The 14,957-nt window shown below is 47.0% G+C and overlaps 1 protein-coding gene across 1 annotated transcript; it reads right to left on the bottom strand.

Annotated features, from left to right (window-relative positions):
• Positions 1-216: 216 nt before the first annotated feature.
• On the bottom strand, positions 217-2,263 carry NOG (noggin). The gene has a single exon (XM_068209681.1). It carries the CDS (start codon positions 1,503-1,505, stop codon positions 834-836), a length of 672 nt encoding a protein of 223 aa, XP_068065782.1. The 5' UTR covers positions 1,506-2,263; the 3' UTR covers positions 217-833.
• Positions 2,264-14,957: the final 12,694 nt, after the last annotated feature.

Here is a 14,957-nt window from a genome sequence, read left to right as displayed (position 1 = left end):
GGACCCCCCTGCCGGCAGCCCCCCATCCTGCGGGGCCGGAGCCCGCTGCACTCCGGCGGTGTAGGTGCCGCAGAGCCCCTCTAACAGAGTCGTGAGCAGGTTCCCACCTCCCCCTGCCACCACGAAACGTCCTGCTGAGCGTGGAGAACGAGGAGGGGAGAGAAGAAAGCCCCCCCGACGGCGGCCAAACCAAAAAGCAAACAGAATCCAAACGGCTCGTGTTTTAGTGGTTGACTTTAATTCTGCACTGCACTTTTACTACAAGGATATAAAGAATAAATAGCAGATACTCTTCATTTACATAGGATTAAGTCATTCGAACTGTTCTCTCTATTTACAATAACATTGTGCTCTAGGCGTTTATTCTTTTTTATTTTAAATCTGAAGTCCGTAAGGAAAAAGAAAGAAACCCTCACACACACGCTTTCCGAATAATGGAAAATATTATCAAAGTTTTCTTATCAAAAAGTTTGGTTTGTATTTTTTAATCCTTTTATTAAAAAAGCACCCAACAAAAACCTACTTCGCCAAAGCGAAGCAACTTCTCTCTGGAATATAAATTAAAAAAAAAAAAAAAAAAAAAAAAAAAAAAGAATACATTAGCAACGATCAGGGTAATAGTCTTGAAAATACAGTAGACGCTGATTATTTCACGTATAATACTGACCTTTTAATAGTATATTAAACCGGTGCCATATATACACACAATATACATTCTCCTACACGTTACAGTGCATTACAACGTTAATCAGAAAGCAAATGTCTTTTATTTCTGTTGCAGCAAAGGTCCACGTGAGTCCGCTGGAGAAGGGGCGCGAAGGGAAGTGCCAGCCCTAGCAGGAGCACTTACACTCCGAAATGATGGGGTACTGGATGGGTATCCATGTGCATCTCTGCCCTCCCCGGCGCTGGCACCTCCACCTCAGGATCGTTAAATGCACGGACTTGGCAGGTTTGCAAACCATGCCTTCGGGGACTGAACAAGACCTTTTACTGTAGCAGCTGCCCACTTTGACATACCGGGGCCAAAAGCGGCTGCCGAGATCGTTCCACGTGTATAGGACCGGGCAGAAGGTCTGGGACCAAAGCCACATCTGCAGCTTCCTGCGCAGCTTCTTGCTCAGCCTGTGCTTCTTGCCCGGCTGCAGCCCATCGTAGAACTCCAGCCCTTTGATTTCGCTGGGCATCGCTCCCGAGGGTCTCTGCCTGAGCAGCAAGTCCAGCTCAGCTAGATCGTCCACTCCGAGCCGGTCCTCGGGCAAAGAAACAGCCATAAAGTTGGGGTCGAAGTGTCCGCCCATGAGGTTCCTTAGCAAGGTCTCGTTAAGATCCTTCTCCTTGGGGTCAAAGATAGGGTCCGGGTGCTCGATTAGATCCACCAAGGGCAAGTTGTCGCTGGGAGCCGGTCGGATGTGCAGATAGTGCTGGCAGGCGCCCTGCTCTAGCCGGAGACCCAGCAGAACCACCAAGGCGTATATAGTCACAAGGCACTGGGAATGATCCATCCTTGGGAGACCGGTGGGGGGGGGGGGGAAAGGGGGCTGGATTCACCAAACAGCAAGGGAAGAAGGTGCAAGCAAATACATCAGAAAACTTGTACGGGGATATCCAAAATAGCTCGTCTTTGAAGGGGATCACGATCTCCACTCGCCGCACCACCAGCAAAGACAGCCCCCTGATAAGCGCGGAGAACAAGCCCCCCGCAAACACTCTCTCTTGCAGGCTTCTCTATAAAATTTCTCCTGGTGGAGCCGCTCCAAAATTCTGCTGCTGCTGGTGCTTCTTCTCGCCCTTCCCGGGAACGGGAGATGCCTCTTTTTGTTGCGAATTCTGCTTGCTGCCGCCGCTCCCCGTTGTCTGCCCGTGCGTGTGGAAGAAGTAGCTGCCGATTCTTCCTCCCCGCTGCTCTCCGCCGTTTGCAAAGCAGCCTCCTCAGCAGCAACAGCAGCCACGCACGTTGGCACCAGTTTGTCTGCTTTGCAAGGACCCAAAGCCTTTAAATTTCCTGCACTTTCAGCTTCATCTCCATGGAAACCACAGACTCTCTCCTAACCCACCCCACCCCCCTTAAAACCCACACACACAACACAACCCCCACTCCCACAAAAGTCCAGGAGAGCGCGGCTTCCCCCTTCCCACCGGCAGGCACCCTCTGCTGGGGAAGGCTGAGGCGGGAGCCGCCGCCTCCCCCCGCCCTCCGCACGCCGCCGCTCACGCGAGCCGCCGCGCCCCGGGAGATGCTGCCCTGCCCGGGGCAGCCGCCGGCAGCTCCGCCCGGCCGGGCGCCCGCTCGTCGGGCCGCCGCCTCGCCCCGCCGCTCTCCTCGTGGGCGCGGAGCGCGGCCTCTCTCGCCGGTCCCGCGCAGGAGCGCGGCCCGGCCGCCCGCGGAGAGCAGCGGCTCTCCCGGTGCTCCGCGGGCGGCCCGCGCCCTCCCGGCCCGGCCTGCGCTGCGCGGCCGCCGGGGGCCGCCCGCCCAGGCGCGCACATGGGCGCGGGGCGCGCTGCCCGCCCGCGGGGCCGCTGCGGACGCTCTGCCCGCGGCGCCGGGGCCGCCGGGCGCCTTCCCGGGCGGAGCGAGCCCTCTGCTGGCGGCGCCGCGCCGGGCCGGGGGCTGCCCGCGGTCGGGCCAGGGGGCACCGGGACAGCGCGGAGCGGCGGGATGCCCTCGCCGCCGGAGAAACTCGGGAAGAGCCTCCCGCGCCGCGCGAGTGAGCGCGGGCAGCGGCAGCGGCGGGCAGAGCACCGGGGGTGCTGCGGTGGGACGAGGCGGCTCCCGCGGGTTCTGCGTGCACCTCGGGGGCTACGGCCGGGTGGGACCCCGCGTACGGACCTGCGCTCCCCCGAGACGAGCCCGGGTGCTCGGCTCCCATGGCGGATGCTCCGGGAGACTGCCCGGCCCCGCTGCTCTCTCCGAAGCGCTTGCTTAGCGATTTTCTAGGGAGTTCGCTAAGACTTCTTAATCAGAAATGCAATTTCCAGTTATGCCCTTAATCCATACAGGAAAGATGGAAAGTGCCTCAATGGAAATACATAAAACAATTTAAAATTTGGTACTAAATGCCACTTCCATGGCAGAATTACTGTCTCGCAAAGAGCACTTACACAGTGTGGCAGGCAGTATGGCTGTAAGGCTCTATTATGGTTTGAATAAAATTTCCTGAAGTGCTTGAATCCCATTCCTGCAGGCTATTTAGGCACTTAGGAGCCTAAGTTTAATGAGGCTGAAGCTAAGCCATTTCACCTAAATTATTTATGCATTTGTTTAAATCTTAACCTTCAAAATTAGGTTCGTTATGAAAGTAGTACATAGATCATATTACCAATATAGGGTGGTTTTTATAAAAGTGATATTTTCCCAACTACTTTCATTCCCAATTTTCAATTAAAAAGAACTCTTAACTTTGCTTTATTCCAGAACATATAGGGCATTTTATACATAAGTGAAAAAAATTACATGAAAAAGATGGAAAACTGACCTAAGGTCAACACTGTGAAAGAGCCTCAAAGTGACACTTGCTGCTACAATGTCAGTCAAAGATCTGCTGGAGTTTTATTACAATTATTTTTTCACCTGCAAGTTGAGGTCTCTACCTCCACCTAGACCCTGGTAAACTTTAATTGCTGAAATTTGGCATAAAAGTTGTCCCTCGATATAAGTGAGAAGCCACACCTCAGAAACAGAACAGAAGCAAAAATTCAGAAGTTACATCTAATTGCTTGTATGTACTTTTTAATAATAAATTAAGTTTTACTCAGCTGGTATTTGAAACCAGTTCTTTAACTACCAGTCTCTTAAGTCTAAAAAGCAAAGCTAATAAGGCTTATGTTCCATCTATTCCATGCCAGATGTTTAAGATTCCACATTTAGAATTGTGACCCTAAACAAGGGCTGGAAGACAAGACCTTTTCCTCCTCAACTGAGTTACCTGTACAATGAAATGTTTCTGGAATGAGTCTCTTTAAGCCCGTCTGTCCCTCTTTAAGCCCCAGATCTGTTCTGAGCAGAGCAGGCTGGGGCTCAGTAATTCCTCAAGCACGGGTGTCTGCCTTGCCTCAGGTGCACTGGGCTCCTGGAGAGGCCATGAAATCTTGAGGGATGTAGAAGTGATAGAAGTCACTTGTGGCCCAAGAATTTCTTGATGGAATGGCTGACAGCAGGGCTGGGAAAGAGCTGCCAGTAACTCTGCCAGAGGCCTCTGGGTCAGAGGGAAAAGGAACTGGTTTATTCCAAGGCTTGCTGAAAACAGCAGTAAATGAAACCTGGAGGTAAAGGGCATGATCCAGGGTCTGTGTATGATGCCAGCCCTTCCTGGGATAGGGAGAGAGGCCAGCAGCTCACAGAGGCCTTAGCTGGTCATTCTACTGGCAATGATGCATGAAGCAGAGTAGAACAACTCCCTTTGCCTCAGTTTTAGTGGTTCTGGAGTGCTGTCAGTAGTAAAAATGTGTTTTTTCAGTAGACAAAACAAATACAACCTTCAAGGCACACAGGAAGCCAGTGTGGGCAAGAGTAAGATGCTACTTCTTCAGGGTGACATCGCTGATGAGGAGAGAAGAGGAATGCAGCCTGTGTGGCTCTTGGAGGCACAGCTCTGAAAACACATTAGCAGCTGACTTCAGTCCACAGCAGTGAGGATGTACAAAAACAATTCATAATAGATTTGTTTCCTGTTAAATCTACTAACAGAAAATGGTCTGACCTACTTCACCCAACCCAGGGCTCAGGGATATCCCTCTGAATTCAGCCCCTGGTTTCAAATCAGCCTGGTCTGCAAGCAGTAGTCTCATGCACCACTTTAAACCACAGAGGGACTCTCACAGAAAGTAATAAAACACTGCAAAACTGGGATTAAGAAGAACTATGCCAGGTGTGATTGGCAAAGCTGTGCCTTCCTTAGGACTGGAGGCTTCCTTAGAACTATTCTTGGATCCCTTTACACTTGGAGATTATTTAAATCATGCTCTCATTGCCTTTTGCTTCTCATTTTAAAAAAATCCATTGGCATCAAATGATTGTTAAAGAAAGGAAGGGAAAAGCAACAGCATAACCAAATGAGTCCTCTGCTCCGCAAATTTCTCATATGGCTTTGGGCAGCACATTTCATAGCTCTGCCTTTCCTTATCTGTAGAGCAGGAATGCTAATCCTTGCCCCTTTCATGGAAGTGTTGGAGAGTTTGATTAGATGCTACCAGTATCAGTGGAACAATGCAGAGGGAAGAGACTCCTGTTTTACTAAAATTGTTGAGGAGACCTGTTGAAAGAGCAGACAATTGAATTAAAACCACTTCAATTTTAGTCTTAGGTCCTAGCAAGCTGCTAGTTTCCTCTTCCTTTATACACCTGTATACATTTTATAAAGAAGTTTTCTACCTTTTCTTTAAAAACTGAATCCCTAAAGAAATTCTAAAGGAGATGCACAGCTTGCAGCCATTTTACATAGTCCAAATATATCAGATGACAAATCTACCTTATGAGCTATCGAGGGTCATGTATGACCTTCCCTGGAATCCATGTACCACAGGTAAAAAAAATCACCATTCTACTACTTTGAAACTACATTCTTTAGTGTGGAAAGATTCAGGGAGATCCTGCTGGATCTTTGAAATGTGGGGCTCTGTCCCCCTTCCCGCATGAGGAAGGTACCTCATCAATTTCCCTGCCCCTTTTCTGATACACAGAATAAGGACTATGCTAAGGATGACAATGTTAGCAGGCGATCAGCTGCTCTCAAGGAAAACAGTTTTGAATCAAAAACTTTGGAAGGTAAAACATACTTTGAGAGAGCAAAATTCTACCTTGAAATCCCATCAGAATGGAGACAAGGAAGGATACATTTGGCCAAGAACCTGTATCTGCAGTGATAAATAATATATAAATAATGTATTTTGAAACTAAGCTCTGGGATGAATGTTTTATAGTGGAGTAAATCCTAAGATGACTAATGCATTAAAACAATGAAGAAAAAAAGCCACAAAAAAAAGGATACCCCACAAATAAAAACCACTTATTTCTTAGTCTTTTAAGCACAGCTATACATAGATGCATCCATCGCCTTAAAAATGTCCTTAAAGAATTACTGTATTTTTTTCATTGCATGTCATTCTTCCTCCTAAAATACTGTGCCTCCTTGATTCTCAGCCCACTCTCTTCTTGCTTCTGCATTTTTCCTAAGGTATAGACTTTTGTCTTTAGACCAGAGCTTGTGCATTCATCTGCTGATAAACTGTTTATCTTAGCTTTTATGAGGGCGCCTTGCTGCAAGCCAGCCAGAGACAGGATCCTGGGTGTTTGTCTTTTTTTTAAAGAGGGTCCGGGAAGTGACGGGTATTTATACCTCCCTTGGCTCTATATATCATGGGAGGTGGAACTCCACTGTCTCTGTTTCTTGCTTTTTCTCTCAGCAGTGTCTTCTGCTGTAAATCTGAATCTCTCAGAACAGAGTTTTCTTGGCTACAACCCCACTTGGAGGAATTAGTTTTATTTATTTATTTATTTACGCAAAAGGTTTGCAACAGAGGAAACCCAAAGTTTTTCTAAATCCTCCCCCTCCTCTACCCCACCTAAACATCCTACTTTTTGTGCCAAATCCTAACATCTCAGCAGTCAAGAGAAGAGACCAGCATCTCACAGTGTGCAGACCAATTCATTACAGGCAGGGAAGCCAGTGGGAGAATTGGAAAAGATGAAACAGAAACCAAGGCATTTTTTATGTTAAAAAATGACTCTTATATTTACAAGCAATGGCTCCTGAAGGGGATCTGAATCTCCACACAGGCAACATTGTTTATCCAAACAAACTCCCTGTGGCAGCATATATTACATATATACACACATGGCAAGTAGGAATGTATTTATTCATTTTAGCCAGCCTGGTCATTAAAAGAAACATCTATTGAGATAAACCAAGTTTTTACTATTCCTTTTTTTATAAAATGCTAAAGACAACTGAGGGACAAAGATTCAATAAAGTGAAAAATACAGCAACCTCCCCCAATCAAGCCCTGTGTGCATGGGAGTGATTCATTGATGCCAGCTACTGAATAACCCTGATACATAACATTTCTCACCTCTGATATTTAAAAAGACCCCCTCGCCCTTTTAGCACCAATGGAGCCCTTCAAATGTTTTATTGCTAATTGTCTAATGCTACGTGATGAATGACTGCTTGACTGAAAATGATAACCCATTTTCTCTCAACTACTTCATTTTTCTGGCTCCAGTGGGGGTGAAGAGGAAAAAAATAAATCCAATTACATCATATTTACCCCGTTAGTTATGAACGAAGGAAAACTGAAACTTATTTTAAAAGTACTTCTATCAACTCAGTCCTGAGCCCCCAGGTCCCCTGCACTCAGTAAATGTTGCCTCAGACTCTGGTGTAAAAGGTTCCAAGAGACTCACGGGTTTTGTGGAAGTACAAAGTCCAAGAGGCAGGGTCTAATCCTGATCAGAGAGCCAGAGGGAATAGGATCCCAAATATAACTGACTCAGAAATCCTGGACTAAGTGTAGAATGGCTGCACTTTATGCTCACAAGTATCCGGGCTACAGTGTAATAAAAGAGCAGAATTTAGCCTGTATATAAAACAACTTCTGACTAGGGTTTTGCCTCAAGAATTAATGCAACAGCAGAAGGTCCCACAAATTCAGAACCACTGCTTTATTACAAATTCTTTAAATTTGCTCCAGCTAGAAAATGTACAAGGATGAAGGAGTTTTAGTAACTAGAAAAAGATTAAACTGCATGTCATTCCCCAGCATTTTGTATTATCACTCCTTTCCAGCTTCTTATGCTTTATCCCTTCAGGGAATCTGATCTCTTAAAAAAGAAGTGGATCACAATGATCAGCCAGAGTTGTGTGCATGCATAGCATTATCTCTGCAGCCACTACAAAATGTCTCAAGATACAAACCCACAGTGGCTGGGCTGGCTGTGAAAAGCTCTATGTTCAATGGGAGACTTCTCAAAGAAACTTGTACCTTTAATAGCACATGGAATGATTTCCCCGTTCTCTCACAAATGATAAAACAGGCACACTCATGGGGTTATGGGATTAATTCAAATACAGAAACAGACATTTGTGTCTGATACTGATTTCAAATCTGCTGATGTTCAGTAGGAATCTCTGGGATGTGTTTCTTTGGCTTGGGAGTTTCAAGTCTTTGCGTCTTGAAGGCAAAGGGACTCAGGAGAGTAAAATAATGAATCTAGGCTTCCCAGACACAGATCTGACATTTGCTCTCTCCCTCTGACTCAGGCTTTGACTGGGTTCAGGGATTAATTAGGCCATGCAAACGAGTTAGGTTCTCTCCTCTGGCAACCTGGTCACGTAGGGAACCCCCACCCCTCCCCTTCCCCACACTCTCCTTGCCCATAATGAAGCATGACTGTAGTAAAACAAGTCTTTTGATGGTGACTCTTCTCATCACTTTCAAGACAAACAATGTCTCAGAAGCCCCCCAGCTGCTTTTATTTTTCTTATATCTACAGTTACATCTTGGGTGTGTTTACTCATCCTCATTAAATATGTTGGCCGTTCGTAGTCCCCGTTCCCCCTTTTTTTTAATATTCTTCCTTTATTGCAATTTACACAAAACATCAATTACAGGATAGAGTTAAAAGCTTTTGGATATTGAGCAACATCCCATAACACCACAGTCTCTAAAAGAGAATTGACAGGGGGTATAGGAGGGTACAGCAGGAATTTGAGACAAAAAGCCCCACAGCACACTGAGAAGTCACGAATTACTGCTTTGCACACAGCACAGCTTTGCTTATGTACAGTGAAGTTCCTCTGATAAACCTGAATAAGAACTTTGTGTTATTCTTTCAAAGAGAAAATTAACAAGTGACTGTTACCCTCCTCCTTTGAACACAGATACTTGGAAAGAATAGGATGGCACAGGAAGGAAAAAACAACCCATCACAGGACTAACAAGCAGCTAGGCTTTCCTGCATAGACATAGGTCAGGATGATTTTCTTTCAAGCATCACTGAAATAACACTTCAACTGAGTATCTCTGCTGCCTAGCATGTGTCCTGAAGCCACATCACCTTTTGAAATACTTGTTCTCATAATAAACACATCAGCAGTTCAATAACATGCCAGACACAATGGCATATATTTTGACTATTATTTGTTCTCTTTACATGTGTCTATACATGTGCAATTGTTCCCATGCAGGAACAGCCTTCCCATTTCTCTTGGAGTAGTGTTTCAAAGACACATGATCCTGTTCTGATTTACAAAAATATCAAAATCGAACAAAAAAGAGCATTGCACTGACCACTCTCGAAGTGTCACAAGAGTTCTCTCTACTTTGAACATGAGGGTTAACTTTGGTCAACAAAATGAGCATTTCAACTCAAATACGAGGTATTGAAACAGGCTCAGACAAGGGATTCAAAGAGATACATTTTTGTAACAGAAAAAGAAGCAAAAGGAAGAATGCTGCATTTAAGGCATCTCATTGCAGGGATGGCTTTTTATGCCACTTTCACTTAAGATCTCCCCACTTTTCTCATCAAAAAAGAAGGCAGAAATAACCTTGCTCAGCAGACTATAATCTAAACTGCTGTCTTTAGGGAGACAGATATTGGAGTTTGCTAGTCATCATTCTTGTGTGAGATCTCTTGGGAAAAAAAAAAAAATAGCAGCCTTCCCTGAGGAGCCGTAGAGAGCCCTGGTATGCCTAAGCTTAGGTCCTGCCTGGTGCTTACCGCTGCAGGACCTGAAGGGAGCAGGGAGGGGGGCGAGGTGGGGGCAATCACCCTCCAACACCGGGAACTGTTTGTAAATTACCCTAAGCTTCCCTTAGTCATTATTCCATTAACTGCCTCTTGGTAGATCTGTCAGTAACTAAGCTGGGACTTATTTGTAGAGAATCAGAGGCTATTTGCTGCACTAAGTGAGCCATGAGAGCGAAAGGGTTTGGGATTTATTTGTAATTACAGTCAGGATTTTTTTCTTCTCCTTGCCTGGACCCCACTGGTACTTTCATTCACATTCCCTAAGCTGAAGCTGGCGCCAGGATCACAGGCTGGCCCTGTGTTTATGTCATTGAGACTAGGACAATATTTCAGTGTGGAGCCAGACCGCAGGGATCCACTCTATAAAACCCTCACTAAAAATAGACAGCCGCCCTGCCCCCAGGCCCGCGGACCGCCGGCTCCCTGCGTGGAGAACAGCCCTGGGCCGGGCCGGCTCAGCCCCACCGGCCCCCGGCACTGCCAGCGCCGGCTCTGCCAACCCCGGCACTGCCAACACCCGGCACTGCCAACCCCCGGCACTGCCAGCTCCCGCTCTGCCAGCCCCAGCACTGCTAGCCCCGGCTCTGCCAGCCCCCGGCACTGCCAACCCCCGGCTCTGCCAGCCCCGGCACTGCCAGCCCCGGCACTGCCAACCCCCGCTCTGCCAGCCCCGGCACTGCCAGCCCCGGCTCTGCCAACCCCGGCTCTGCCAACCCCAGCACTGCCAGCCCCCGCTCTGCCAGCCCCCGGCACTGCCAACACCCGCTCTGGCAGCCCCGGCACTGCCAACCCCCGCTCTGCCAGCCCCGGCACTGCCAACCCCGGCTCTGACAGCCCTGGCACTGCCAACCCCGGCACTGCCAACCCCGGCACTGCCAACCACCGCTCTGCCAGCCCCGGCACTGCCAGCCCCGGCACTGCCAACCCCCGCTCTGCCAATCCCGGCACTGCCAGCCCCCGGCACTGCCAGCCCCGGCACTGCCAACCCCCGGCTCTGCCAGCCCCAGCACTGCCAGCCCCGGCACTGCCAGCCCTGGCACTGCCAGCCCCGGCACTGCCAGCCCCAGGCACTGCCAGCCCCAGCACTGCCAGCCCCGTCTCTGCCAACCCCCGGCTCTGCCAGCCCACGGCTCTGCCAGCCCATGGCTCTGCCGACCCCCGGCTCTGCCAACCCCCGGCTCTGCCAGCCCATGGCTCTGCCAACCCCCGGCTCTGCCAACCCCCGGCTCTGCCAGCCCACGGCCTGCCCTGTCCTTCCCCAGCCGCAGTCCCTCTGAGCAGCTCCTGGAGCTGACAGAGCCACTCGGGCTGCAGCCGGCAGCATCCTGAGGGATCCTCTGCTCCCTGACCGCTTCCTGAGAGTGGATGTGGTACCTCGACGTGCCCAGCCTCCCGTTGCCCCGAGCCCTGCTCTGCTGCAATCCCTGAGCAGCCCTGCAACACTTCTCTGCTCAGGCTGCAGTTCCGTGCTATGAGTTATCCAAAAATCCCACTGGCTGTAACTGGGAGAGCAAGAGACGCCTGAAAATATCAGTGCTTGGGACCCCTGCTTTCCCTCTGTAGCTTGTACAGAGAGACCCCAGTAGGACAAAACTGGGTCAAAGACTTCACCTCTGTCTGATAAATCTTTCCTGCAGCAAATTAAAATATGAGCTGAACATTTCCATCTCATAGCTGTCAATTTTATTCAGAAGCATGAACCGGGGCAAATCATTTGGCCTTTTCAATGCCAGTGGTGCATGATGTTTCAGCTTGGAAGGATAAACGTAAATAGTAGAAAGAATGTTCACTGATTACTTCAACAGCTATACCAGGTAAGATACAAGGCACTTAATGCACAGATTTTAAAGGTAAGAGCCTGAACCTGCAGCTTAGACCCTGACATTGGAAGGGGTTTAATTCAATCAGCCTGTGAAGTGACAGAAAAACCTCACATGCATTTTAACGGGCAACAGAGCCTTCCAAAAGACAGCAACAAAGAGCAATCGAGCCTCTTGATTCCCTGAGATCCCTGTTTGCCTAGCTGATGAAAAAGCAGCAGATGGGAGTGTGCGTGCTTGTACACACAGGTATCCTCAGCAGGGATGCTGCCAATGAATGTTCAAGCGGAACAAACCCCTCAGAACAGCTTCCTGAACCACTGTCCTGGCATATCATCAAGTCAGTAGAACCCTGATATGCTCAAACCAGTGGCAAAACTACAGTGGGAAGAGGCAGATTTGGTTGGCTAAATGAGCCCATCTCAACCTCTCTCCCAAGGCCCAGGACAAGCTGACTGTTCTCCACCTGGGTGCATGGCTCATTGCTGATAGAGGTGCAACCAGTCACCCCCTGAACTGAAGAGATGGTTGCACAAATCTATGATAGAACTGAAAACTGAGGTCTGAAATCCCTGTCAGTGCTTTAAAATCCTGCAGTGCCATGTGCTGCTGCTCATAATGAAGGTTGACTTTGATTTGATTGGTTTCAATTAAATCATTCATTAGACAAGCCATTTTGTACAAGGAGATAAGGCTATTGTAATATGGACTGAGAATGTTGGAAAAGGCTGCTTTGAAAATTTTCAAAACAGCAAGAACACATATACATTAGTATACAAGGACAGCTGTAGTCTTGTAAAGAGATTTTTTATCAGAACCATTGGTAAGATAATCCAATGGATTTCATACAAACCAGTCCGTTTTCTGCACCATGCTATGGGTACTCAGTGTTTGCTCAGTGACTGTTCTGTTGAGTTCAGCTCCTTCAGGTCCTTCTGCCACTGTGCTCTTCCAGTGAAATGTATCAGGTGAATGTCAGGGCAGTGTAACCAGGATCCCTCTGCAGTGGGTGTTGGGCATGTGTTGAACAGCAGGTCAGGGTGTGCATTCTTGATCATCTCAACAGACAGCACAGACAAAACCTGAGAACATAAAGTACCAAATCAACTTGCTCAGGGTCACAAAACAGCAAAACCAAGAAGAGGACCAGTTCCTATCTTTTGTAGAGTATCATATTGGCAGGGATAGACCACAGGGCCTCATGGATTTTATAGCATGTTCTGATTTCATTACAATGGAAGTTACTCATCAATTAGAAATATAATTGCTTTGTAATACTTCTCAATATTTTATCTCTGCTTTACAAATACCCACCCAGGGGACAGAGGGCCTTCAACTACCTTTAGTTAAAAGTGTGATATACAAAGGAATGAAGCTGAACTGTCTTGGTGTGTCTTTGATACTGGACCATGCTCTGTCATGTGCCATTATTGTTTGAGAAGCAGCCCTGAATTGTTCTCACACTTCATGCTACAGCTTTTCATTATCTGAGCAAGTGCCATTTGCTCCCCACACTTCTTTCTACAGTCAGTGCGTGCATTCCTTTTTCACCTCTGTGCTGGTGCGGGTGCACCTGACAATGGATATACAGTGAAAGGAAACTGCTGCAGAAACAGGACTCCCTGATTTGTTATAGTAATTAGATGATCTGATCCAAGAAGAAGATTGCAGGAAGATAAAGGCAGCACTTGCAGGAAGTGAACATCATCACAGAAAAATGAATTCTCTCCCTGGGTTCTGCCACGAATCTCAGTGCAGTAGCATGAAAGCAACTGAAAACTTTCCACAGATGGCCACTTAATGTCTGTGTCTCATTTTCAACAACACTTAAGCTATGCAGCCTCACTTGGGCTCCATTCATAGCAGGGCGTGCATTCACAACAGCTGCAGTGCAAACCAACTGGAACTGGGCTTTGAACACATAAAGTCCTGGTATGAAATACCAGCTCTTAGGTGGTTTGAATAAGCACAGCCATAATTAGGGGATACTTGATAACTTTGACTGGAGACCATCTATGTCTTGGTTCTCTAGCTATAAAACAACATCACACCCATGACGATCATGGGAGTATAAAAAAAAAGATATAATTTGAAAGATTTATTATTTATTTTATCATAGTACCTAAAAGCTTGGACATGGACCAGCCATTTCTGGTGTTGTGCAAATGTGTAAGAAAAAGGCATTCTTGCTCCCTCAAAAATTTATAGCATAAGTTAAACCTTTGAGGTAACATATGGCAGGACAGAAGTTAGAGAATGAAACAGAACTATCTTCTGGTTTGCCTCAGCACACCTGTACCTCAGCACCTATGCTCAAATTTTGTTTCCAGATAAAACAGAAAAAAACCCTTTAAAACGAAGGCTTAAAAACATCAGATTCTGTGATATGACCCAGGAGAAACTTCTGCACAGCCTCTGCACAACACTATACAGACTGTGCTTCCTACATTTTGGTGAACACAGTCTCTTTCAAAAAGTTAGTGCTATGAACTGCCAGAGAATTTAAAAGTTTTAAATAATGCTGAGAGCTGGAGGGGCTGTCTCCACATAGAAATGGTACTATAGTAAGAGGTAAAAAAACCTGTCTCCATATACTATAGAAAGACACACTATAGAAAGATTTGAGTTTTCCACTTAACCCCAAACAAAGTCTCTGTTATAGTTATTTGTTTACTCTTTGTCTGTTGCTTGGCCACCCTGATGTCAGAGCCCACTATCTCTCCGGCCATAAGCACAAAGATTGCTCCCATCACAATCACTTTATTATGTGATGGCTTTCCCAGCTAATTTGAAAGGCAATCATTTATCTTAATATAAAGGTTGTTCTGAATCTGCAGATCTCTGCAAAGGGTACAGGAAGACAAGGGAATTTAGCAATCATCATTTAGCAATCTCATTTTGTACATATTTTCAAAGTATTGCAGGTTATCTGTTGTGGGAACAATCTGTGAATTCCCTTGGAAAGCTTATGGTAATGTATTCTTTCGGATCATTACCCAGCTATTCTCCCTGCCCTCTACCATTTCAGAACAGGAATACATATACAGTTCTCTCTTCTCCCTGGCATCTGGACAACTCTTCTGCTGTCACTGCCCTGGAGTCCTCAGCTGGCATAAGAATTCCAAAATAAACGACTGTGTTGTAAGCAGGAGAAAAATACTGTGTCCTTGTGGTGTTGATGTTTTTGCAGCTCAGCTTCTCAATGGCCACTACAAGTTGAGCTGCATATTTCTTTACAAAAATATGCCTGCACTGATAAGTTGGCAGGCCACTCTTTGAATAGACATTTAGCTACTTAACTGCTCACTGTTGCCAACAATGTTCAGTTAATGAACCAGGGAAAAAGGGGCACCTTGACAGGCAGCAGGATGGTGGGCTTTGTGGCC

Source organism: Anomalospiza imberbis, chromosome 19 (assembly GCF_031753505.1).
Source record: "Anomalospiza imberbis isolate Cuckoo-Finch-1a 21T00152 chromosome 19, ASM3175350v1, whole genome shotgun sequence".
NCBI lineage: Eukaryota > Metazoa > Chordata > Aves > Passeriformes > Viduidae > Anomalospiza > Anomalospiza imberbis.
The sequence above is the reverse complement of the archived record's forward strand: the minus strand, read 5'-3'. Positions and strand labels throughout refer to the sequence as shown.